Source organism: Oenanthe melanoleuca, chromosome 2 (genome assembly GCF_029582105.1).
Source record: "Oenanthe melanoleuca isolate GR-GAL-2019-014 chromosome 2, OMel1.0, whole genome shotgun sequence".
NCBI classification, from domain to species: Eukaryota; Metazoa; Chordata; class Aves; order Passeriformes; family Muscicapidae; genus Oenanthe; species Oenanthe melanoleuca.
In genome coordinates, this window is record NC_079335.1 from 3,078,469 (window position 1) to 3,102,692 (window position 24,224).

The window sequence follows — 24,224 nt, forward strand, 5'->3', positions numbered from 1 at the left end:
AAGCAGAGGTGATGTTCACAAAAACAGTGCCTAAGGTGTGGTTCTGCCATTCCACAGAGCACTAAGGGGGAGTGCACAGAGTTTAATTTTATCTAACCAAGGCAAATCTCCTCAGGCCTCCCTGCAGGCAGCAGAAAGTGTTGGGTTCCTCTGGAGAGCCTTTTAAGGGAGCTAAATTAAGCTGCTTCTATGATTTCTTTCTTCCCCAGGAGAAGTACAGACAGATTGCTCTTGTTTTAGGAGGATATATTTAATACATGTCTCCTCTGTAGCTCCTCTCTGCCTAAATGATTAATTTTCTGAGGCCAATCAGCCTTTAAGAGATGTTGAGCCAGTGAAGGGTGTCTGCACTAAGATCCCAAGAAATTTTATACAAAAGAGAGTTCTGTTACATTGATTAAGCACTTGGGGTTTTGCTCTTTTTCTCTTTTGTTTGTGTTTTTTTTTTCTTTGTTTTGCTTTTTTAAAAATGTATTTGATTTTGAGTTACTATTAAAAGTGCATAATTACATTAACAGACTTTAACACTGTTACATTTAAAAATGGCAAAATCTGAATGCAACCACTTTCCACAAATTATCTGCAAACCCTCATTTCTTTGTCCACCACAAAAGTGATGAAATTAATTCCTGTTCTTCCCTTTAGAACCTTAAAGAATAAATTACTTGATTCTTTTGTGGCATCTCTTAATCCAACTCCTGATACTATTAATTGAAGCATTTCCATTGGTTTTATTAAGGATTAGAGAAATCCCTGGAACTTCTCCAGTTTCTACCTGAGGCTGAGTTCTCCTGATAGACTCCATGCACTCTGTGTTGTATTTTGTGCTCCAAACCACCCATTTGATCAAAAACCAGAGCAAGGGCACATCCTCTTCCACTGGGAGCAGAAATTGTTGGCTGCACATCTCTTGGGGAACAAGCTGGTCAAGATTTCCAAGATTTCTGCTGGAAATTTTTTGCAGTTTTTCTACCACAGCTGTCTTGCTTTCTAAGCACAGTCAGGAGTCAAAGTTGATATTTGTTTTTGATGGAAGTGGGGACCTGCCAGTTGTGATGGGTAGCTGATAATCTTTCTTTTTCCAGTCTCATTTTGATTCCTTGTGGTTCCCCCAGTGCCAAACATTGCAATGTAGGGTGAGATTCTTCTCCCTTAATTGCAAATTCCAGCAATTTGTCTCCATCTGAACTTTTTCACAGACCTCCACTGCAGCTTGGAAATGTGGTCCAGGAGTTTGGTTTGTGGTTTGTTTGCTCTGATCAACTCCTGGAGAGTGGGAAGGAATTGCTCACCATGGATTTGCTCTCTGTGATATTGTCTGAGATGATTTGATCTGGAACAGACCTGGGCATGGTCAATAACCCACATGGACCCACATGAATCCCTGAGCTCAGATAAGGAGATAATGTCAGGTGCCATGTCCCCTCTATAATTTTATCCAATAAATTTATCAGTCTTGAGCCAATTTCCTGCCATTCTTCCCATTGATTTCAGAAGGGGAGGGATGAGAGGCAACCTCCATCCTGTCAGGGGACACGTGAAGAGCTGTCATCATCCTGCCCCTGGCTGATGGGTTGGATTTTCATTCAAATGGGTCTTGGTCCAACTTCCCTGCAGAGCTACAGGACACAAACAAAAGGATGCTCCTCTCTTTATGCCCACAAATAAAGTGCTGAATTGCTGTTGGTGTAAAACCTTTGTTTTTTGGTTTGTACCCTGAAATTATCTTCTTTTCATTTTCAGATAGCATTGAAGCCAACATTGAGGCCTCTTCTTCTAATGTAGAATCAGCCAATGAGCAGCTGGCAAAAGCAAGTCAGCACCAAGTAAGTGGGACTGAAAAAATCCTACAAATGCTTTCAGTGATGGTATTTACACTAAACAAAACACCTGGCAGCTGGGAAACCATGGGCACATGGTTTTGTGCTACCTGGAATGATGATAAAGCATATTCTAAGTAGGAATTAAACTTTTATATATATATATAAATATAGATATATATATATATGATTAGATTACCATAGCACAGACAATTTGCTTCAGAGTAGTCATTAAGAGATCTGCATATTAAACAGACATTTCCCAGTAGGAAAGTCAACAATTAGCTACTGTTGTTCTTGGAAAGACACCATAAAAAGCACATCATTTAAGTCACATGTGCTTCTGTTTGGTGTGTTTCCCTATAATCAGGCAGCAGTACTTTAGGAAAACAACTTGAGTTGTCAAACAGCACGATGTGGTTGGTGAATAATGGCTGTGGTGGTGGTGTTCAGCACTTTTCAAAGGCAATTTGAGGGATTTTTTGTGATTCTTTTTTTTTTTTCTTCATTGGAAGAAGAATGTAACATAAACACACACATGCACACACAAACATTGATCTTTTTGAAAACAGCTTTCTCAGAAAGAACTCTTTGATGGTTATAGTGAGTACTTTCTAGGGATGGAGGGGGTGGGGGTTGAACAGAGAAAAAACTGTTATCAATTGCATTGTGACTGACAGAAGAAAACCTGCTAATTTCCTTTTTTCCTAAAGCATAAATTAGTGATTTTCACGTGTCTGGAGTTTTGCCAAAATGTAGCTGAGGTCCCTGAGAGTACATGGTGCCTGTTGCTTGGTCCTTGGTCACACTGAACTCTGGGGCAAACCTCCAGCCCAAAGGAGTAAGACCTACAGGCAGTTCACTCTGATGTAATGGAGTGATGTGATTTTAAAATCATCTATTGCTCATTTTCTGGTGAAACATATTGTTCCAAATTTGGGTAATAAGGGTGAGTTTTGTAGAACTTTGATATTGCAGAAAATAAGTGTTGTCTTCAGCTACATTTTGGTTTTTAATGTATATATATTCAAGATAATGTGTGTTGCCCTGCATGTAATCCTGCATTCACTTTGAAAATTACTTGTTACATACCACATGAAGTCTAAAATGAAACTGGAATGAATTTAATACTTGACCTGACTGTAGAGCTGATTGCAAAGCTGCAAATGAGTTAATGATGACTTTGGCTAGGAAGGTCAAAGAGGAGTCATGCAGAAAATGAATGCAGCACATTCTAAAGGCTCTGCTTTCTTCAGCTACAGGAGCTGCTGAAATAGCCTGCCCAGACAGGAGACCCCTTTTTCCTGAGATGTGCCCATCAGGATAAAGATATAGCCAGTTTTAGTGAGGCACCCCCTGCCAAGGGCATAAATACCATAAATTGGTGTACAGGAGAAAACTGAGTCTCTCTTGTGCTGGAAACAAGCCCATAATGACAAATATCACTGACAAAACTTCAGCTGCTGAAGGAAATGTGCAATCCAGATCTCCAGTGGAGCTCTGGAACTGTCCTGTGCCCTGCTGGATGTGGATCACCAAAAAAACAATTTATTCAACCCAGCTCACCCTCTGTCACCACGAGCAGAAAATGAGGTGACACTTTTGTCACTTTGGCCTGGGGCTGGTCCAGTTGCAGGTGATGTTTCATGTGTTATGTGCCACGAAATCTGCTCATTTACACCAAAGGGACACTGTCCCCATGGTGGGACAGGAAGGACCTGATCCCACAGGGGTGTTGATGCCCTTTGGATGAAGCTGTGTGAGTACAGGTCATCCTTCTGGGTGGTTTTGGATGCTTTGGAAATATCTGGATGGCTTTGGGAGAGGATCAGCCAGATGCTTTTAAGGGACCTGCCAGAGCTTCACACACTCTAAATTCTGTCTGTGCTCGTCTGTGCTGCTCAGGGATCAAAGGCACAAAATGTTTCTTAAATCTCACTGAGCACTTCTTATGTTAAACTGCTAATTCATGAGTGTGTTTGCTTGTTACTTATGCTACAGTGTGATTATCCTGTAAATGCAGACTGGCTCACAAACATTTGTTATTTATTACTGTTTATATGTAGATAAACGTGTCTGTGTGTGTATGCAGGGTTTTTATTATCAATGTGGTGTTTTTATTAGTCTATCAACAAATGTATACATAAATTGAGAAATCAGAAATGTCAACACCACAGAAACATTCAAGTTTAAGACCTTCTGTAGAACTTAATGGAGGATTTCTGTCAGGAATAATGATTCAGTGGTTGGTTATTCAGCACAATATTTGCATGTAACCCATGCAGTCACTTCAGCAATACAACTTGGAGAACCAGTCCCAACCTGCACATTAACATAACAAAGAACCAGTAAATAGTTTTGCCTTAGCTACTACAAAATAGACATGTAGGTTCCCTAAAATGATAGAAATATAAAAAAAAAAAAAAAGTAAATATCTTCACAATGAGCTCCTTCATCTGCATTTAAAATTTGGTGAGGTGCTCCTTCCTCTTGAGATATGTGTGCTAACAGCAGTGTTTTATTACATTGAGTGAATTTTCATGTGCCCCATCAAAACTCTAAAAGATTAGTGGAAGCTGCCAGAGCCTTGGAATATATATACACAAATATATATATATATATATATTTATAATTCAAATATATGTATATGTATATGTATATGTATATGTATATGTATATGTATATGTATATGTATATGTATATGTATATGTGTGTATATGTGTGTATATGTGTGTATATGTGTACATATGTATATATAAGCAGATTTTTTTTTTCTTTCACTTTAAATTATAATTCAAATGTAATTGTTTCTGCTTAAACTTGTTTTTACTACTAGTCACAGTTAAGCTGTGCCAGTGCATTTTCTGTGGGAGCACTCAGGGTCAAAATGCAGATGAAAGCAATAAGAGTTGAATATTGATACAAATTTTTTTATTTTTTTTTTCCATATGAAAACCCTGTTGGTCACAGTAATGTGACAATTTTACTTTTTTATCCTACTTTCACTAGAAAATCTGGGTTTGAAAAATGACTGAGAGGCAAGCAAATGTGGCAGGGAGAAGCCAGTAGAAGTTATCTCCTGCTTCAATGCCCTTCTTTTCAGTGAGGATCTCATTTTTCTTGATTCCTGCCATTAACACCAATGGCCCAGATTTGCCTCTTGCATTTTCCTAGTCTCTGCCCCCAGGGAAAATGATTCATCCCACCCATCTCAAAGCCCAGTTTTAACTTGGGTCAAATTGCCCTCTGGAAGAGAGGATTTATGGGAGCAGGAATGAGTGTGTTTGGTGCTGATGTGTGTTTGATGTCTAAACCTCCTTTCCCTGATTCACGAGGAGGAATTGCTTTCAGCACATCTCATCTCACAGGAGATGTCTGACACAGGCAGGGCTGGTGCTGCCTCTTAGGACAAGTTTGTTCCCTCCTTTGTCCATTAAATTGAGATTATCTAAATTATACTACAAACATTTCAATGGAAAATTAATCCCATGCCTGTTGCCTGCCTCTTTTTGGGGAAAAGGGAATATCTAGACACCCAACCTGCCCTTGAGGTTAGTCCAGGTGGGCTGACATCACCCCAAAGGGATGGCAGTGTGGAGATGAGCACTTCTACTTTGCTCAGTTTCCTGCAGGGGGATTGAGAGGAAGGAAAAGAAACCAACACAGACTCCATGGGCACGCATTAAACCAGTTGTTCTTTTTATTTTATGCAAAGTTTGGCCCAAATTCAGCTTGGCCTCACTGACTGAAGGACTCTGTGCTGACTGCTGGAGCTAATTTATTTTGGAAGAGCTGCTTGTGTTGCTCTGATTAATGCTGGTTGCTTTCCTGCCCCACATCCTCTGTGCAAGTCAAGCTAATTTGGATTTGCTGGCATCCCAAAGGCAAACAGCAGCTCAGTGACCCACTGTGCAGTCTAAGAACAAGGAGTTTTTTCCCAGTAAAGAAGAAATTCCTGGGTCTGGCTTTCATGGGTACACAGAGGGGCACTTTGAAAGCTGGAGCTCTGAGGGAAAAAAGCCTCATAAATCTGTGATATTTGAAGAGATCTTATTGCCTGGGGACCACTGATAAGGGACTGTCTTCAACTTTTGCTCAAATAACTCGTTGGTGTTTTAACAACAAAAGAAAATATAAATTTCAAAATCAGCTTCTCAGAGTTTTAAAATTTTTTTTGGCCTGGTAGCCTCTCAAAGTCATCTCCTTCTCTTCACTATGGATATGCTCCAAGACCTTGTCTTCTGCTGCCACTAAATAATTTTAACCTTAGTTTTATAATTAAGAGCCAACTGACCCTGACATGTGCAGTCATCCAGCAACTGCAAAACCATGGGAGACAGAATGGTTGGATTATCTTGATGCAAATTGAGGCCATTTCCCCTTAACCTGTCACTTCTTACCTGAGAGAAGAGACTGACCTCCAGCTGGCTACATCTTCCTTTCAGGGAGTTGTAGAGAGCAAGAGGGTCCCCCTGAGCCTCCTCTTCTCCAGGCTGAGCCCTCTCAGCTCATAATCTGCATCCCTCACTTAAAAAAAAAAACAAACAAAAAACATTGAGGTGCTGGAGCATGTTCAGAGAAGGGTAAGAGAGCTGGGGAAGGATGTGGATGAGAAATGGCTGAAGGAGAATTTCTGCATGGAAGGGAGTGTCAAACACTGGAATGGGCTGTTCAGGGAGGTGGAGGAATCTCCATCCCTAGGGATGTTCAAGAAATGACTGGATGTGGCACTTAGGTGACAAGTGGTGATGAGTCAAGGGTTGGATTCGATGGGCTTTTCCAGCTTAAATAACTCTGTAATTCTGTGATCTGTTAGGGCAAGAAAAGGCTCATGAGGCAGATTTGACACCACTCTGCTGCAGACTCTGAGATGCAATGTGAGCCACCAGCCTCGTGGTGCTGTTTGTCTGTGCCTGTCCCCACAGTGAGCCTGGCTGAGTTTGAGCTCCTCTGGATAATTATTAGTTGGGAGTTTCATTTGGGGGTTACAGAGCTGTTCTTTCTCCTGGCAGTCCCTGCCTGTGCAAGTGGTGGCAGCTGAATTAGAGCTGCAGGAGGAGCTTGGGGCTCTGTAAGGGCTCCAACAAAAGCCATTTTTTGTGGCCAGAAGTGCCAAAAATCACTGAAGTGATTATTTCATTACATGACTGAGCCTTAATCCTGCTCTTCAGCAGAAGAAACATTCCCACCACACAGAGTCTCCATGGTTCTGTACCATGAACTTCAGTTAGGGAAAGAAAAACACAAAATTGCTCGAATCTCTCAAACCAATTTGCAAACCCTCTCCACTTTCTGTCTCTCAGTCCACAGCATTCACACCAGGTGAGTTCAGAAACCTCTGCCTGGGCTTCCCACCCAGACTGAATTTCTTCAAAGCAATTTTTCCCCCATAGCACTTGTTCTAATTCCACTCCTTCCCTCTCCCATTAAGCCATATTTATTTATTTATTTATTTTATTTTATTTTATTTTATTTTATTTTATTTTATTTTATTTTATTTTATTTTATTTTATTTTATTTTATTTTATTTTTGCTGCCAATTGCAGCCTCCCAGTCCTTCCTTGCTGGAGCATGGCTTCATGAAGGATGGAGCAGGACAGCAGCATTCCATTCCCTTTCATGATCCCATAACTAAAACAATTTTTCCTTAATAAAGATTCTAAATAATCATACATATATTTCTGCTCTTCAAACACACTTTCCCCCATCTCTATAGACTCATCACAACACTTAACTTACTTTCAATATGTCATTATATGTCTGTATACTTTCCCATACTTTTATTTCTGTTCTTTAAATACATTTCCCCCTGTTTCTATGAATTTACCTAAAAACTCAGCTCATCTTAAATACATCATTATAAATTCTAGATTTTTTCCCATACTCTTATTTCCATTCTTTAAATATATTTTCCCCCTTTCTTATAGATTCACCACAACACTCAGCTTATCTTAAATACATCATTGTGAGTTCTATAGATTTTCTTCTCATTTTCTCATTTAATTCAATCCCTGCACTTTGATTCACTGACTCACTGCCTCCAACAGTTAACAACTTTTTCAGTGAAGAATTATTTTTTTTTAATATCTGATTTAAATCTCCCCTGGCACAACTTGAGGCCATTTCCCCATAACCTGTCACATTTTACCTGGGAGAAAAGACTGACACTGACCTGGCTATCTCTTCCTTTCTGTGGAGAGCAAGGAGATTTCTCCTGATCCTCCTTTTCTCCAGCTCCCTCATCAGGTTCTTGCTCCAGACCTTCCCCAGCAGCAGCTGTTTGGGATAAAACTTCTCCCTCCTTTTTTTCACTGCCCACTGGCTCCCTGTGAACAGCAGGCTGAGTTTTCAGATTTTAGAGTGCTTCATTTTGAAGCAGCTTCTGTCACTGGCTGCTTTTTTACTGTGTTTTAATGCAGCCATTTACAAACCAGCTGCTTTCCATGGGAAGTGGTGCTCGAGTCAGCAGCAGTCCCTGTGATAAATGAACTGTGAATGCAGCAGCTTAACCTCAGCAAGGCCTGAGCCACAACATTTGTTTAAAGCTCTCTTTGTTTTCTGTAAATAATGGATCTGTGTGATCAAATATTTATTGAGGAAGGCATTGTTTAGAGCTTTTGGATGTCATGCAGTTGTGTGTTCCTGTGTGTAAAGGTAAAATCTTTCAGGCTGTTTTTAATCTCAGAACATCTCTTCATTTGTACCATCCAAAAGGGTAAAATGACTGATCCAGATAGTAGCTTAGCCTTTTTTTTTTTTTTTTTTTTTTTTTCCTTTATTATAAAACACCAACTGTGAAATTTCTGGCAGGAAAAAAAGTAAAAATTAAAATTATCCAAATTATCCACTGTGAGCTCATTTTTTTATTTAAGTACAAACCATTCAAGGAGGAAGTGGAAAGGGCAGGAGTGGAAAAGGGAAGGAATCCTGAGGAGGCCAAAAACGTGATTTGAGGGGTGGAGCACCTCTCCTGTGAGGAAAGGATGAGAGAATTGTGATTGTTGAACTCCAGGGTGAACTTATTGTGGCCTTTGAGGTTCCTGGAGGGGGATGCAACAAATGTGGAGAGGAACTTTTACAAGGGCAGAGTGAGTGGACAATGGGGAATGGCTTTAAACTGACAGATTGCATGTTTAGGTTGGATATTAGGAATAAATTCTTCCCTGTGAGGGTGCTGAGCCCCTGGCACAGATTCCCAGAGCAGCTGTGGCTGCTCCACCCCTGGCAGTGCCCAGGGCCAGGTTGGATGGGATTGGAGCAGCCTGGGACAGTGGAAGGTGTCCCTGCCCCTGGCAGAGAGCTGGAATTGGATAATTAAAGTTCCTCCTCACCCAAGACATTCTGTGATTTGGTGTGATATGAAAGACTTGGGTGTGAGCCTTTGGTCACCAATCTGTTTTCTCTGGTGAGAAGATGAGTTGGTGGGACACAGATTTTACTGACTGTTTACCTTGCTGGCATGGAGCACTGGGGCTGTTCCAAGTCAAGAATATTCTTATTCTAAGAATATCAGTTACACTGATTGTGGTGGCCTGCATTCAATGTTACAATAGCAAGAATTCTGTGTGTGAATGCTCTGAGCAAGTCTGATCTGTGACAAGCCAGAGATGGCAGAAGGAAATCACAGACTGTCTTTTGTTTTTCTAATTCATTTGTTTAACAGAATCTCTTTCCAGGGTACAATTTCATTTTGAGGGGTCAGAGATTAAAAAGCAATTTTCCCTTGCTAGCAGCAGCATAAACTAGTGAGTTACATTTCTCTTAATGGCCTCATTTAACAGAGGAGTGAATGGAAATCCTTGGTTACTGACTGGAAAACCACACTTAGACTCATCTTTGTGCCCAGTGGCAGCACATATAATAAATTGCCCTGCTCAAAGGTCAAAGCTTTGAGAAATTGTATTAAACTTACCTCTTAATGGGCTAGGGATGCCATGGAGTCAGGAATATTATCACTGGAGATTCATACCTAACCGACATCCATGGAAATGAGGAACAGAATTTGAGTATCCTGGAGTCCCAGCTGTGCAGCCTGAAGTGTTATTGCACTGGGCTGTGAGCTTGTCACATCTCATCAAGCAGCAAAATGGTCAAGCTTGGTCAGTGCTTGCACTGGAAACCTCTGCTGAAATCTGCACATGCAGGCAGCAGTGCTCTGCTCACTTCTCCTTTCTGGTGCAGGGACACTGTCCAGCAGTGTCACACTCCTCAGGCATTTAATGTGAAATCACTGAAGTGCCAGTGAGTCAGAGCAGGCCACAAAGATGCTCAAAGGGCTGGAGCCCCTCTGCTCTGGAGCCAGGCTGGGACAGCTGGGGGTGTCCAGCCTGGAGAAGAGAAGGCTCTGGGGAGACCTTAGAGCCCCTTCCAGTCCCTAAAAGGGATGGACAGGAAAACTGGAATTTTGAGAAGGGCTTGGAGTGGCAGGACAAGGGGCAGTGGCTTCAAAGTGACAAAAAAAAAAATTATATTAGATATAAGGATGAAATTCCTCACTATGGCACACACCACCCAGAGAAGCTGTGGTCTCCCATCCCTGGGAAGTGCCCAAGTCCAGGTTGGATGGGGCTTGGAACAACCTGGGACAGTGGAAAGTGTCTCTGCCCATGGTGGGGGTTTGAATGAGATGATTTTTGAAGTCCCTCCCAGCCCAAACCACTGGGTGACTCTAAAGATGCCACACTGGTTTTCAAAGCCACAATGAAACTAATAGTTGAATTCCACCATGGGGATTTATATTACAGTTTCTGTGTCTTGATTTTTACCTTGATTTCCTTGATGAGCACCAGTTTAACAGTCCATCTTTCCACAGGGACAGTGCAAGGGACCTGCAGTCAGTAAGGTGTCAGCTCATCAAACTTGGTACTTAAAATTTAGGCTGGAAGAAAACAGGCTAAGCTTCCTTTCCCATGCCTCTGGAAGACTGTGCATCCTGTTTCCATTGGGTATTGTACCTCAGCCTGTGATGAACATCCTGCTTTCATGCTGATAGACAAGTACCTTCAAAAACCACTTTACCAGACAGCCAGAGTTTGACTTCTTTGCCTAAAAAATAATGTTTAGTATCCTTTTGTGCTGAATAGGGAATCCTGCTGCATTTCTGGCTTCTGCTATGGAAGGCAGTTGTTCCTCCTCAAATCACATGTCACCTGTGCCATCTGTGTTCAAATGCTGCAAAGAACCTGGGGCATCCCCAGTGGTCAGGAAGTAGCTGAGAAAGTAAATGTTTATTCCCCTGTTGAGCTTTAATAACTGTATTGATCATGAAGGGAAAATGATATGTAAGGGGAAAAGAGCTACAGAAAATGAAATTGCTTTTATTTCCATTCTGACAAAGCCTGGAAGCACTTTAATCAAAGGTGGTTTCCATATTCCTGAAAGAAATCACAGGGCTGGTAGGAGATCTTTGTAACACAGCTCTTGGTCGTGGTCTGGCACCTCCAGAAGTGGAGAATGGGAATTGTTGCTCAAGAGGAGAAAAGAGAGTCAGTTACAGCCTTTCCAAATCTGACTTCAGCAACATGCAAAGCTCTAGGAAGCATTTTGAAATGAGGAATGAAAAACCAGGAGCTCTGCACGGGATGGGACAATTTGGGATTTCATTTCACTTTGAAAGAGTCATTGCATATCTCACTTTGTGAGGAGAAAGGATTTCCTTAGACAGACACTTGACCTCCTGGCCTTCAGATAAATATTTTCTATCACATGAGGGTTGTTCTTGTTTGGAAGATTCATAGGAGAAGAAGCTTTTTCTTGTATGGCCAGCTCTCATTTCTCTTAATTTTGTTCTTCCTCACACCCTATTATGAGCTCAGGATTAGCAGCTCAAGCTTTTGACAAGATTCAGTCATTCCTATATTCCCTGCTGGGGTATTAAGGGATTAAGTTTTCTGTGGAATGAATTTAGGAGACTAGGAAACATCTACAGCAACCTGCTCCTCTTCATAAAGCACAACTTCTTTTTTATGTTTTTTAAGATGACCCTAGGAAAAACAATTTACAAGGTGGGTCGAAAATTCATTATGATTTTTATGTCACGGTTAGTGCTGCATTTGCTTTCTTTTTAGTGGGTTTGGGAATATACTTCATACTTTTTTCTTTTTTGTTTGGTGAGCCACAAGGTATCATTCTTCCTTTTTGCAGACAGCAGTGCTGTCCATTTACAAGAAACAATTCTTGCAGTTCTTTTTACTGTAGAAGACATTTTTCTTCCATAGACCTGAAGATATAAAGAGTAAAATAAGCTTTATTCCTATTTATCTTTCCTCTTTAGAGTTCGTCCCAATGGATATTACCCTTTTCCTGAAACATTTTTTTTTGGTTAAGAGTTTAAAGAAAAGGGAATAATCTGTAACTTCAGGCTTTCACTGATGTCAAAGGAACATTAATGGAAGGAGAATAGAGCTTTATCCACTATACAGATCACATTTGCTGATTTAATAGGGCTGGGGAGAATTCATGAGCGTGCAGGTAAGTTTATTTTTTTCTAAGCAGAGAAATCTTAAATTCTACTCACAGTCTCCAAGCTTTCCCTGACTCTTCCCAGCTGTGCCTTTAAAAGGGTTTATTATTGAATATTGAGTAGTATAAGGATGCTAATCTTGCTCTAGTTTGAGGGATTGCAATCTTGTTAATACTAGGCCGTTTTCCTTCCCATCCAGGCAAGATCTGGATCTTTAAGTAGATCTGAAACTAGTGAAGAAACAATTAAACCTAATTTCTGGTGACTGTCAGCATGTTTTCCTTACATCTCAAGTAGAAGAAAATCTAAGTGCTGCTTTTCTTTGCCACAAGCAATGAGCCTGCACATGGAATTCATGGCAGCTCAGCACGAGTTGGGATCCATCTCACCTAACTCTGGGTCTATCCAAAATAGGAATTAATCACTGGCTGTGTTGCCCAGGTGCCCTACATCCTGTGTAGAGATCCAGGAAGCATTTTGATTTCATATGGCCACTGAAAGGTCAGTGATGGATCAGTGGTGCCATAGGATCTCCAGACTATGGGGTGTGCTGCAGCCTCGAGCATCCCTCAGGATGTGCCAGATCCCACAGGAATTCTCATATCCAGATGTTGGTCTTTAGGTGGGAGTGAGCTGGAGAGATCCCAGTGCAGGCCAGTTTATTGTGCCTGGGTTGAGAACACAAGCTTTGGTTTCCTCAAAAACATAATTCTCTAATTAATTCGACTTTAATGCGGCTTTAATTAATTTAATTCTCTATTAAATTAATTAATCCTAATGTGGCTTTTGTGTGAGCCTTCATCACGTTGGAATAGGCCACTTTAATCTCCTGTCTGGTGCTGGGCTCTCCCTTTGAGGCTGGGGGCATTTACTGGGGGTGTGGGAAAGCAGCAGGAGCAATCCCAGAGCTGCCAGGCTGCAGAGCAAAGATTACAGAAAGAGTTGCTTAAGCTAAAAAAGAAAAGGTAGATTTGAAGATAAAGGTCTCTTGGTACATAAAAGTCTGCTGCAAAGAGGAAAAGAATAATCACTGCTTTTTTTTTTTTTTGTTTATTACAGTTGGGAAGAACAAGAAGTAATGGACTTAATCTGCAGCAAGAAAGAATGAGGGCTGATATTAAGAAAAGCTGTTTAATGATAAGGAGATTGAAATACTTTGCAGGGAGATTTCAGAGTCTCTAGCACTGGATATCTGTAACAGTATCAGTGAAGCACATTTCAGGAATGGTGTTTGTATAATTGCTTCTGCTGCTGCCTGTCAGATCCTGCTGCAAGGTGCAATGTAAGCAGGACATGTTCACATTGTATCACACCATCATTATCTCATCAGGAAATGCTGCAGCCCAGAATCATTCCTTGATTTTCATTCTCATCCTCTCCTTCTCCCCTGCCTTCTCCTCTCCAAAGAAATATGTTCCTCTTAGGAAACTGCTTCAGGGACCAAAATCTCTGATTTTGTTTGACAAAAGTGATGAGACTCAGCATTTTCTGTCAGCTCTGCTTAGACTGGCTTTTGGGGACAAACCATAGAATCATGGAATGGCTTTGGTTGGAAGGGACCTTAAAAATCATCCAGTTCCAAATCCCTCCCATGGGCAGGGAACCTTCCACTGTCCCAGGTTTCTCAGAGCCCCATCCAACCTGGCCTTGGACACTTCAGGGATGGAGCAGCCACAGCTTCTCTGGGCACCCTGTGCCAGAGCCTCAGCACCCTCACAGGGAAGAATTCCTTCCTCACATCTCATCTACATCTACCTTCCTTCAGCCTAAATCCATTATTAAATGCCATAAATCACTTTATCCCAGTATTTTCTACCTGAACTCCCAGGTGTCCCAGATTTGTTCTCCAAATTATTTTCACAGAAGTGTGGTCAATGAAATCATGGTGGGTGTCCTCAGCAGTCCTTTGGATGAGGCAGCTGAGGCATTGATTTGATGTTTGTGGGAGCTGGCATTGTAATCTCCTTTAAGGGTAACATAATCACCACATTTCACTTTAACAAGCTGCTGGAATTCTGTGTTCTGGTTATGTTTGATTAGCATCAGGGCTGGAAATAAGGAGGGTTTATAGAAAGAGGGAAAATGAATGTGATGGTAGAATTCAGGAGGGAATGTATCCCTACTGCTGAATTAAATAAGGCCAGGGGCTGTCTTGGGAATCCAAGACCTGGTTATGTCCTCATGATTAAATTATGAAATAGAAACACAGAATGGTTTGGGTTGAAAGTGACCTTTAAACATCACCTAACCCAACCCCTTGCAATGAGCAGGGACAGCTCCCATGCAGAAAAAGGAATCCAAACACTCAACTGGGAATGGTCACTGCCAGGTGCTGCAGAGGGTCTGGGTCATTCCTTGGGAGAGCAGGACAGAGCTGCACCCAAAAGGATCCAAAAGGATGCACGGATGGAGGATGGAGAGCCACCATGTGGCCTCTGCCCCATCCCTCTGAGTTATGAGCACAGGAGCAGCTGCTTTGTGCCAAAGTTTGTGCACAGACACTCTTTGCTTGTTCCCCCTTGCCCCAGGGTTTTGTGAGACCATGATTAAAGCCAGGTCTGAGACTCACCCCTCTGCATCCTTGGACTGCAGAGCTGTGAGATGGGAGCAGCCTGGGAGATAAACTGAAATTCAGTCCCTTGCTCTTGGTCCCTGCCTGAGCTGTGCTGTTGGAACCCTGAGCCCTGGAAGTTTTGAACTTTCTGTGCTGCCAGCACTGATCCCCAGAGGAGCACTGCTTTTAGCTTGAGGCCTTGGAGAAGACTTCCAAAATGGAACTAAAATCACTAATGTGGAGTTTGAATAGAAGTGTGTGGTATCACATGGTGAAGGGTTTAGAATTTAGGGTTTAAAAATATTGTAATAGGTATAGAACAAGATGGAGGTTTTGGGACATTGTTTTTTCTTCCTTCTTCTCCTTAAGTTTAGGTGGTACTTTTTTAATTAGATAGAAAATGCCACACTACAGGTCATGGGTGTTTGATCATTGAGTCAAAAGTAAAAATAATCTAGAGTCAGCTTTTAATTGGACTGTTTAGCCTTAAAGGACCTTGTAACAAACAAAACAGAACTCATTTTTTTTGCCTTTAGCTTGTTAGCTAAGTGAAGGGTTGTAGCACTCACTGTGCTGTAGATAAGAATTAATAAACAACTGAATCCAAATGCAAAATTCCATCTCTTGTACATTTAATGCCAACTCTAATTGAAGAAAAAAAGAAAGATAAAAAATTAATACTGTGCCATTACTCTGCCCTTCTTGCCCATGCACTATGCTGAACTCATCCCAACTCACTCATTTCTCTCTGTCTTGCCTTGGATCTCCTTTATTTCCTCTCTGGGGGTGCCTGACCCTTGGGCTGAGCCTGGTTTTTGTCTCTGGATCTGCTTTCTCTTGCTCAGGTTCTGTGGACTGAGCCCTTGTGGTGAGGGTGCTGCCCCAACTCCCCTCCCTGGCAACTCAAAATAAGAATTCTCTCAGGGATGTATAAACTTACTCATCACTTTGAATGGTTTGTGAGAAAACTCAGCCCACTGTTCACCAGCTCTGCTAGTTGTGCTGTGAGTCCTGAGAATCCTAAATTTTATTTCTGATGGTCCAGTCAGAGATGAACTCGGTGTACTCCTTGTTTGATTCAGTGCTTTGTTGTTTTATTTTTTTTTTCTGTTGTTTTTCAGGGATGTATTTATAAACAGAAGAAATATTTTTTGACCCATAGATTTTGAAGTAGCTGTGGTGTGATCAGTGAGGATATTGAGTAGCTGTTTTATTACTGATGCTACATGATTTTCTATGGCCAAAAGGAATTCTTAATTTGATAAGATGGGTTTTTTTTGGTGCTAAAAGAGATAATAGAGTCAAAATGAAGAGGGGACTGAAGTGCTGCTTGGACCCTTGGGCTCTGAGAGAGACTAATCCCAAGTAACACATGGAAACAAATCTTTTCCACCATGATCACAAAGGTGATGGTCATTAATTGTCTGAAATAGCTACTAGAATTCACAGCTTTTAGGAACAGATATAATGGAGGACAAAGGAGAGATGACATATTTCTGTATCAACCTGAAAATTCACTGTAGAGAGAAAAGGAATGCTGAATATAGGTACTGCTTGCATAAAGCTGAATTGTGTTGGCAGGGAAGACATTGAATTCTGGGTATTGCATTTAGAGAGGATTTAAACATAGCAGAGGATCAGCAGCAAGCCATAAAGTAAGACCTGAAAGTCCAAGGATTTGGAAATGAGAGCAGCATGCCCAAGACCAGGCAGCAGATTGATCTATGCAGCAGGAAATGAGAGCACAGAGAAATACAAAGCAGCAGAAGATGTGAGATACAAAGTCAAGTTTCTTTTTTTTTTTTTTTTTTAATTTTTTTTTTTAAATTTAAGTTGCTCTCTAAATGTTTGGAGTGCTTTCCTATAAACAGCAGAAGAGCCACCAAGTCATAGCCTGATTTTGGTGTCGCTGCCATGAATGTGGAGAACCACTGTGGAACTGGGAGAGGAATAATCTGGCAGAAAGAAAGCAGAATCCACCCCCCTCTCTGCCCATGCTGCCTCTGCAGCAGCTGAGGGAGGTTGTCTGCTCTCCCCAGCCCCAGATGTGGGGAAATGCCTGCTGGCTGTGGCACTCAGCCTGCTGCATCCATGGCCATTGCCACAAACACCCAGTGGACACCAGGAACTGGATTACATCCCACCATGAATGCAATTCCTGAGATGAATTACATCTCCCAGCCTTTTTCAGCAGCACTGCCATCAGTGACAAGTGTTGTTCTATTGCTCTTCCCTGGTCTTCCTTGCATTTTAGCATCCCCAGCTAATTAGGGTTGGACAACAGAAAGAGGTTGCTGAATTAGTGTTCTCAGGCAGATTAAAATATTCTGGTGCTCCTGCTTTGTTTGCACAAATGAATTGAATGTTGGCCCCATCCACAGATGAGAGAATCAGGCATAACCTTGTACAGCTTTGCCTCATGGCTTGGGATTTTGTCCATCTTCTAAATGCAGCTCCAATCCCTGGACCAGGTAAGGAGCCAGCAGAATTTCCTCTTAATAAAGGCAAAACCAAATCATTTCAGATCTGTTGATGGAGAGCAATAAGAAAAGGAATCACCTCCAGAAAGTGGAAGACTTTTTTCACAGAATCACAGAATCACTGAGGTTGGAAAAGACCTCCAAGATCACTGAGTCCAACCTTTGACTGATCACCACTTTGCCCACTAAACCACATCAGAAAGTGCCACATCTGCTCATCTTTTGAACACTTCCAGGGATGGTGACTCCACCACTGGGCAGCCTGTTCCAATGTTTAACCACTCTTCCTGGGAAGATTTTTTTTCCTAATATCCAAACTTAAATCTTCTCTGGCATCACTCAAGGCTGTTTTCCAATGTCCTGTCCCTAACTGCCTGGGAGAAAAGGCTGATCCCAAGCTGAACCTGCCTGGAGCAAGATGAAAGATGGGGAAGGATATGCCAGGGGTAAAGCAGCAGCATCAGGAAATGACCTGAGCAGCCTGAAAAATCTGTGTAACTTCAACATAACAACACACCAGACAACAACTTGTATTAGAAGAGTTTCAGCCCAAGTCCCCAAAACACCCCAACTTCAGAATCACAAAATTAAATAGGCTGGAAAAGACCTCTGAAATCCTCAAAGCCAACTTATCACAAAACATTGCCTTGTCAACCAGTCAGTGGCACTGAGTGCCACATTCAGACTTTCCTTAAACACCTCCAGGGATGGTGACTCCACCACCTCCCTGGGCAGCCCTTCCAATGTCTGATCACCCTTTTAGTGAAGAAATTCCCCTAAAGTCCTCCCCTGGTGCAGCTTAAGACCCTTGTCCTGTCTCTGTTTGCCTGGGAGAAGAGACCAGCCCCCAGCTGGCTCCATCCTCATTTCAGGGGGTTGTAATAAGTGGTAAGATCTCCCCTGAGCCTTTTTTCCCCAGGATGAAGCCCTTGTAGCTGCCTGCAGGTTCATTGGGTCTGTCAGCAGGCTGAGTACATTTGTGTGCAGTGGAGCTGCAGCCTGAGCTGGCTCTGGCTCTACACCTTGCTCACAGGACAGGCTGCACTTGGAGCACTGTCAGATGTCAGCCTGGGAAAAGCTGCAGATGGATTCAGCTCTGCTGGGGCAGTGCTACACATTATTCTGTCCCAGTGTGGATGTCCCTGCTGGCAGTGACTGCTGGCAAAGCAGAGGCTGCAGCACTAAATGTGTAAATGGATGTCTACACCCCAAAGGTGGCAGGTGGAGGGAAGTTCCTGCTGATCCTGTGTTGCCCTGGAATGTCCATGCTGGATGTGACTGACAGTCAAGAACACGGAATTTTTAACCAAAAACAAGATTTACTTTCATTACATTTATCTCAGTTTCCTTTCAATCACTAAAAACATTTAATTTCAGACTTCCTGGGACTTTCCCTGTGATAATCACAGAATGGTTTAGGTTGGAAGGGACCATAAGGATCACCTAGTTCCAATCCCCTGCCATCAGCACAGTCTCAATCACTCATCTTTAGACTGTGTTTGTGTCTATGCTCAGTTCTGCAGCTGGCTGGGGAGGATTGTACTGCAAAGCCCATCACCCATCCCACCAACATCTGGGTCACCTCTAGCAGCATCCAGTGTTTTAGTTGGTCTCATTCTTCTTTCTTTTTTCTTTTTTCTTTTTTCTTTTTTTTTTTTTTTTTTTTTTTTGTTGATTTGGTTTTCTCCATGTTCCATAGAAAAATACAAGAGTTTTCTATATTCCTGTGAGAATTATTCTTCATTCCTGTCAGACTGATCAATTGCTTGAAAGGCTTTTTGAGAGGGGTTTTTATTTCTTCTTTTTTTTTTTTTTTTTTTTTTTTGTTTATGAAGCATTAAATATCACCTACCATGATGTTAGTCTAACATATTCAGTTTGATTTCACTAATTACTAAAACAATTTTAATGAGATTTTTTGCTATTTATTAATTTACCTGTCTCCCTAGGCCATATTTTCTCCCAGTCTTTTCCTAAATGTTCCAGCTGTAGCTGATCTTTTCTACCAACCTTTTCATAAGTATGGATGCTCCCCTCCAAACTCATTTGTCACATTCAAAGCAAGTCAATCTGTGACCTGTTGATGCTCAAAATGAAAGCAGAAGGAAGCAGCAGCAGTGAATTATGGTGTCTTTTTTGCATTTACATTGATTTTGTACATCAATGCTTAGCCATCTCTACCTTCACCAGGACAGGGGAGGAGAGCATGACAAACTTTGCTAAAACTCTTTTTCATTTGAGGAGGATTTTTCATTGCTGAGCAATGTCTTTTAGTTTGCTTAAAATAAGCAAATACATTCAATTCCTGCATGGAATTCTTGTTGGGGGTTTTTTTGTTTGTTTGTTTTTGTTTGTTTGTATGTTTGGTTTTGTTGGTTTTTTTTTTCCTTGGACTAATGCATGAAAATCCAGGGATATTCAGATGTGCACATCCATCCCTGTGGTGAAGATGTCTTCATGACCTCAGCTGGTACCCAGAAGCACTGAGTGAGAGGTAGCCCTGTAATTCTTGTTCTGCAGATGCTGCTCTTGAGAACAAGCCAATCTTCCATTGAAACTCACTCCTGTTTGTTTGTTTTATATTCCTTTTATTTCTCCTCCACAGCATTCTCCATCAGAGTGCATCAGTGGTTCATTTAAAATTTTTCATTCCCAGGTCTGTGAGGTCTCTTGGACTGAACTTGTTCATAGCTTTATTCCTCACTTTTCTTTTTTTCTTCTTGTAATTTTCTTTTTTTTTTTTTCTTTTTCCAAGCCAAACAGTAAATTGGTTTTCAGGGTGAAAAGCTGCATTCCTCTCGTGCTTTTTCTCTTAATCTACCTCAAACTGAGGAATGAACAGGATGAGTCAATGGCAAAATAAGTCTTTTTGAAGCACTTGGGGAAAAGGAAGTACCTTGATGCTTCATCACTTAAGTTCTTTGGTATTTTTTCTTCCCTCATTCACAATCAACATTTATAGATTTTTACCCCATATGCAGGGAGAGCTTGGGGTGATAATGTGAAAGTCAATGTTCCACATTTGAAATCCCATTTTTAATTTCACAGCAAAGTTCTATTCAGGAGACTCCAGTTCTCCCTACACCCTTAACCAAACTTAATTAGGAACTGAAAAGGTGTTTTCTGTGGATGTGGGATGGTTTTGGGATTTTCACAAACCCAGGATGGATCCAGACTGTCCCTGCACAGTTGCTTTATTTTTTCCATAGTCCAAGATTTGGCAGTGAGCTTCACAAATAAGTAATCTGCATTTCCTCCTGACCTTCCTGGGAGCTTGACTGAGTTTTGCCTTCTCTTTAAGCCAGGTGCCCATTGCTCCTCCATCCCCTAACCCCAGTCCTGGCCACAGCCATAATTCCCCAGAATGAGTTCAGTTTACCAAGGCTGGGTTTTCAACCCTCAGAAATCTTCCTTCCCCTTCCTCAAACAGGAAAACATCAAAACCATTCCTCTGTTTGCTTTGCAGCCTCCTGACAAAAGAGCACTGAGGGTTTTACCACAAATGAAAAAAATCTGAATTTATGATATATCCTACCTATATCCCTGTTCCACATGTCTAAATCCTTTAGGCCCCAATTATTAAAGCTATGAAAAAGAAATTTAATTCCTGCTGGATAAATGGGACAGGAGGATTGCAGTGCCAGTGCCAACCTCAATGTCATATCTAGTGTGCTAAAGGGTGGGACCCCAGGGAGAAGTGCCTGGGAGTAAAGCAGATTGAAACATGGCCTAATTGAAATATGTTTCTTTAATTGCATTAATCAGCCTCTTAATAGGATTAAAACAATTGCTCCTTTCACTTTTATCCTCTAGCTCCTTTCTTTCTTCACGGAAATTCCATATTTAGAGCTGTTTCTGATTCTTTGCATTTAAATTCATATCTTAAAACCAGTCTACTTCCAGCTGAGCTCACCTCCAAACAAAGAATGGTCCAGAAAATCCAACTTAGAACAGATTTCCTTCTCCTTGTCTGCAAGGGAATTTGCTGTTGTGTGTCCAGATCTAGTGACCAAATCAAACTACAGATGGTTTCTGAAGTTACATTTAGAGTTGAAGAAAATTAAATTTCAGTCTCAGTTTTCCCAGTTTCATAAATAAATAAATCCAAGTCCCAAGTAATGGGACTAATTTGTTAACTATTTTGCTCCTTTTTATTTGTTATTTTTTGTTTTGATTCTTTTTATTTCTTTTTTTTGTTCTTCTGTTTATAGTGGATTTTTTAAGGTTTAAATTACAGTTGTACTGTAAAAGATGTACTCCACTGTAAACTGGACTAAGTGCTGAAATCAGAACTTTCTCCAAGTGTATCTTCAGGGCAATTAAAGCAGAACTTCACTCATTGTTATCAGCAACAGCCACTCCCCAGAAGTGCTTACATTTCTAATTTTCAGGTGCATAAAACTAAATTATAAGGAAGTGTATTTCATAAAATTCTACAATAGGCTTTAACAAATCAGCACTGCCCTGAAAGCAGCATTTCTGCAAATATCATTCAGATGATCAGATTTTTTATAAATTTGTACTTTTGTGGCTTTATGTACCATCCCTGCTGTGCTTATGAGAACTGCACATTTAATTAGTGTTTTTTTTCCCCCTTTAAAAGCAGAGGGTTGGTTTCCTGTCAACTCTTTTCAAATCTCCCTGCCTTTGTCCCCTGGTTTCAGAAGCAGTGGTTGGATGTTTCTGTTCTGTGCAAACGTTAATGCAAAATATGAAAGTGACCTTGAAAAAATTTAATCAGTGTGTTCTTTCACAGTAATTATAAGGATGGGGTAGAAAGGAAAAATTTCAGCTATTGCAAAATATCTAAAGGTAAAAAGAGGTCTTTCCCAGATAAATGTGAATGCATTGTACATAATTTTTCAACCTTCTATCACACCAGCCTGAGAATTGCATATATAGGTATATTTCCTTAATCATTCCTAATAACTACATAAATATGGGATATTCTGAAGGAAATCACTGTCACTTAATTCATTTTGTTTCTCACTCATCCTGTACTTGGATGCCAATCACATTATCCTAAAACAGACAGCTAAAATTAAAACAAAGCAGAACAAAACAAAACAAACAAAAAAAAACCCAAAACACAAACAAACAACAACAAAAAAAAAAATCCACAAACTAATATCCAAAAAAAGCATTAATATCCATTTCCTGGCTCTGAGGAGTGTGAGGAGGGCTGGGCTGGCTACAAGGATCTCTCTGAACCTGTGCTAAGCCAATTCTCAAGCTCTACTTCATAACCACTTGAGAGAGATCAGTGCCTTTAAAAGGATCTCCCCCTTTTGGAAGATCTAATTCAGGATTCAGGACTTACCCTGCTTGTTTAAGCACCTGGCATTTAGGTTTTTAATGCCAAGTGAGTTGAACCTTACACACTGAACCTTTTGGTTTGTAGCCCAAAGTGCTCCCTAACACGAGGCACCTCCATGACCAAACAAATCAGATTTAATCCTGGAGATTGTTGCCCTGAAATAGGAGATGGTGAGGAAGGAGTGTTGTAAATATACATCTTCCCTCATACCAAATAGGACTAAGTGCAGAAGTTTTAAAAAACTTTCAGGACAGGACCATGAGTATGGTCAGGAGTGAGAATCACTGAGTTTATTCTTCATGGATTTACTGATAAAATGACTGGCAAACTTTAGGAAAAAGCAGATTTTAGCAGTGACCACCAGCATCATTTTGGTTTCCAGTCTTTCATGGGTCTTATATAAGATGAATAACCCTGGCTTGTCTCCTGAGATTTCCATAGAAATTGATTGACTCTTTAATTTTTCAAGAGATTCGAGCTGATGAATATTGAGTTTTGCTGATGACCACTGAGTTTTTATAATTAGTCTCACTTGCCAAACTCCAACCAAGCAATTAGGACATTGACAAAAGACTACATCCTCTGACCACTTAAAATTCTTACCACATGGACAATGGTCTTAAGCAGTGGCACAAAAAAATGTCAATTTTTTAACCATGCCCTGAGTGGAAAAAAAGTATTATATTGTTCATATCTGTTTTCATTTGTAACAGTTGCCACTACCCTATTTCCATTATTTGCTTCCAAGTTATTAGTGCTGTTATTTAGTTAATTTGGGGGTTTTTGTTTTCTTGACTACAAACAGGTGTAGCTGCAGTAGGGAATTCACTGATTTCCACACAGGCTCAAGAATAACAACCCTGAGTGGCATTATTATATTGAAAAACTATTTTAACACAAATCAGCTCCCAAGGATAAATATACCAGCCAGTTCCTCCAAAAGGTTGTGAGGAGAATTAAATTCAAACAAGAATAAGCTCATGAGCAGTTCAGGGGTTACAGGAGGAGGATTCATATAAAGAATGTTCAATAGACTGCCATGTCCTTCTCCTCTTGGGAAGTGTTTGTGCATCACTTTCAAGAAATAAATGGCATTTTGTACAGAAATGCTTTAGCAAAATCTGTTTCCTTTTGATGTATGTGAAGTCATAATCTTGTAGGGATCTTTTCTGTGATTCAGCTGCTCCATGTGACATTCAGCTCTTTTTATGTAACTGCTTGCAGAAGGAAATGCATGTATCTATTCCTCTAAGAATGGATGTTTTAGCAGGTGTCAGGTCATAAAATCACTTTATACCACTTCTTGGAGCAGTTTATGATCACTGGATATTGTATCTCTGGTCCATGATATGGGGCATTGCCATATTGATTAAATGCCTTAGGCTGTTGCAGGGGAAAAAAATAAGGATATTTAATCAATAGACCTGTGCTTTAGTTACTGTTCCTGTCAGGCTGGAACAGAAATAGCTCAAGAAAGGGGCAGCTTCTCAGACAATCTGAGGGAGTTAAAGTTTGAAGAAAGCTAAATAATGCCTTTGCAGACCTGTGAGGGAAGATAATCAACTTAGCAATTGCAAGAGCAGAGATTGAG

At 40.9% G+C, this 24,224-nt stretch overlaps 1 protein-coding gene across 9 annotated transcripts in view; it reads left to right on the plus strand.

Annotated features, from left to right (window-relative positions):
• The window catches only part of TSNARE1 (t-SNARE domain containing 1), a 448,668-nt gene that overhangs the window by 280,368 nt on the left and 144,076 nt on the right, over nucleotides 1-24,224 (plus strand). For all 9 annotated transcript variants that reach the window (XM_056484958.1, XM_056484963.1, XM_056484964.1 and 6 more), the window contains one exon: nucleotides 1,744-1,826. In XM_056484958.1, coding sequence (XP_056340933.1) covers nucleotides 1,744-1,826 — 83 coding nt within the window. The remainder of the gene's footprint in view (nucleotides 1-1,743; nucleotides 1,827-24,224) is intronic.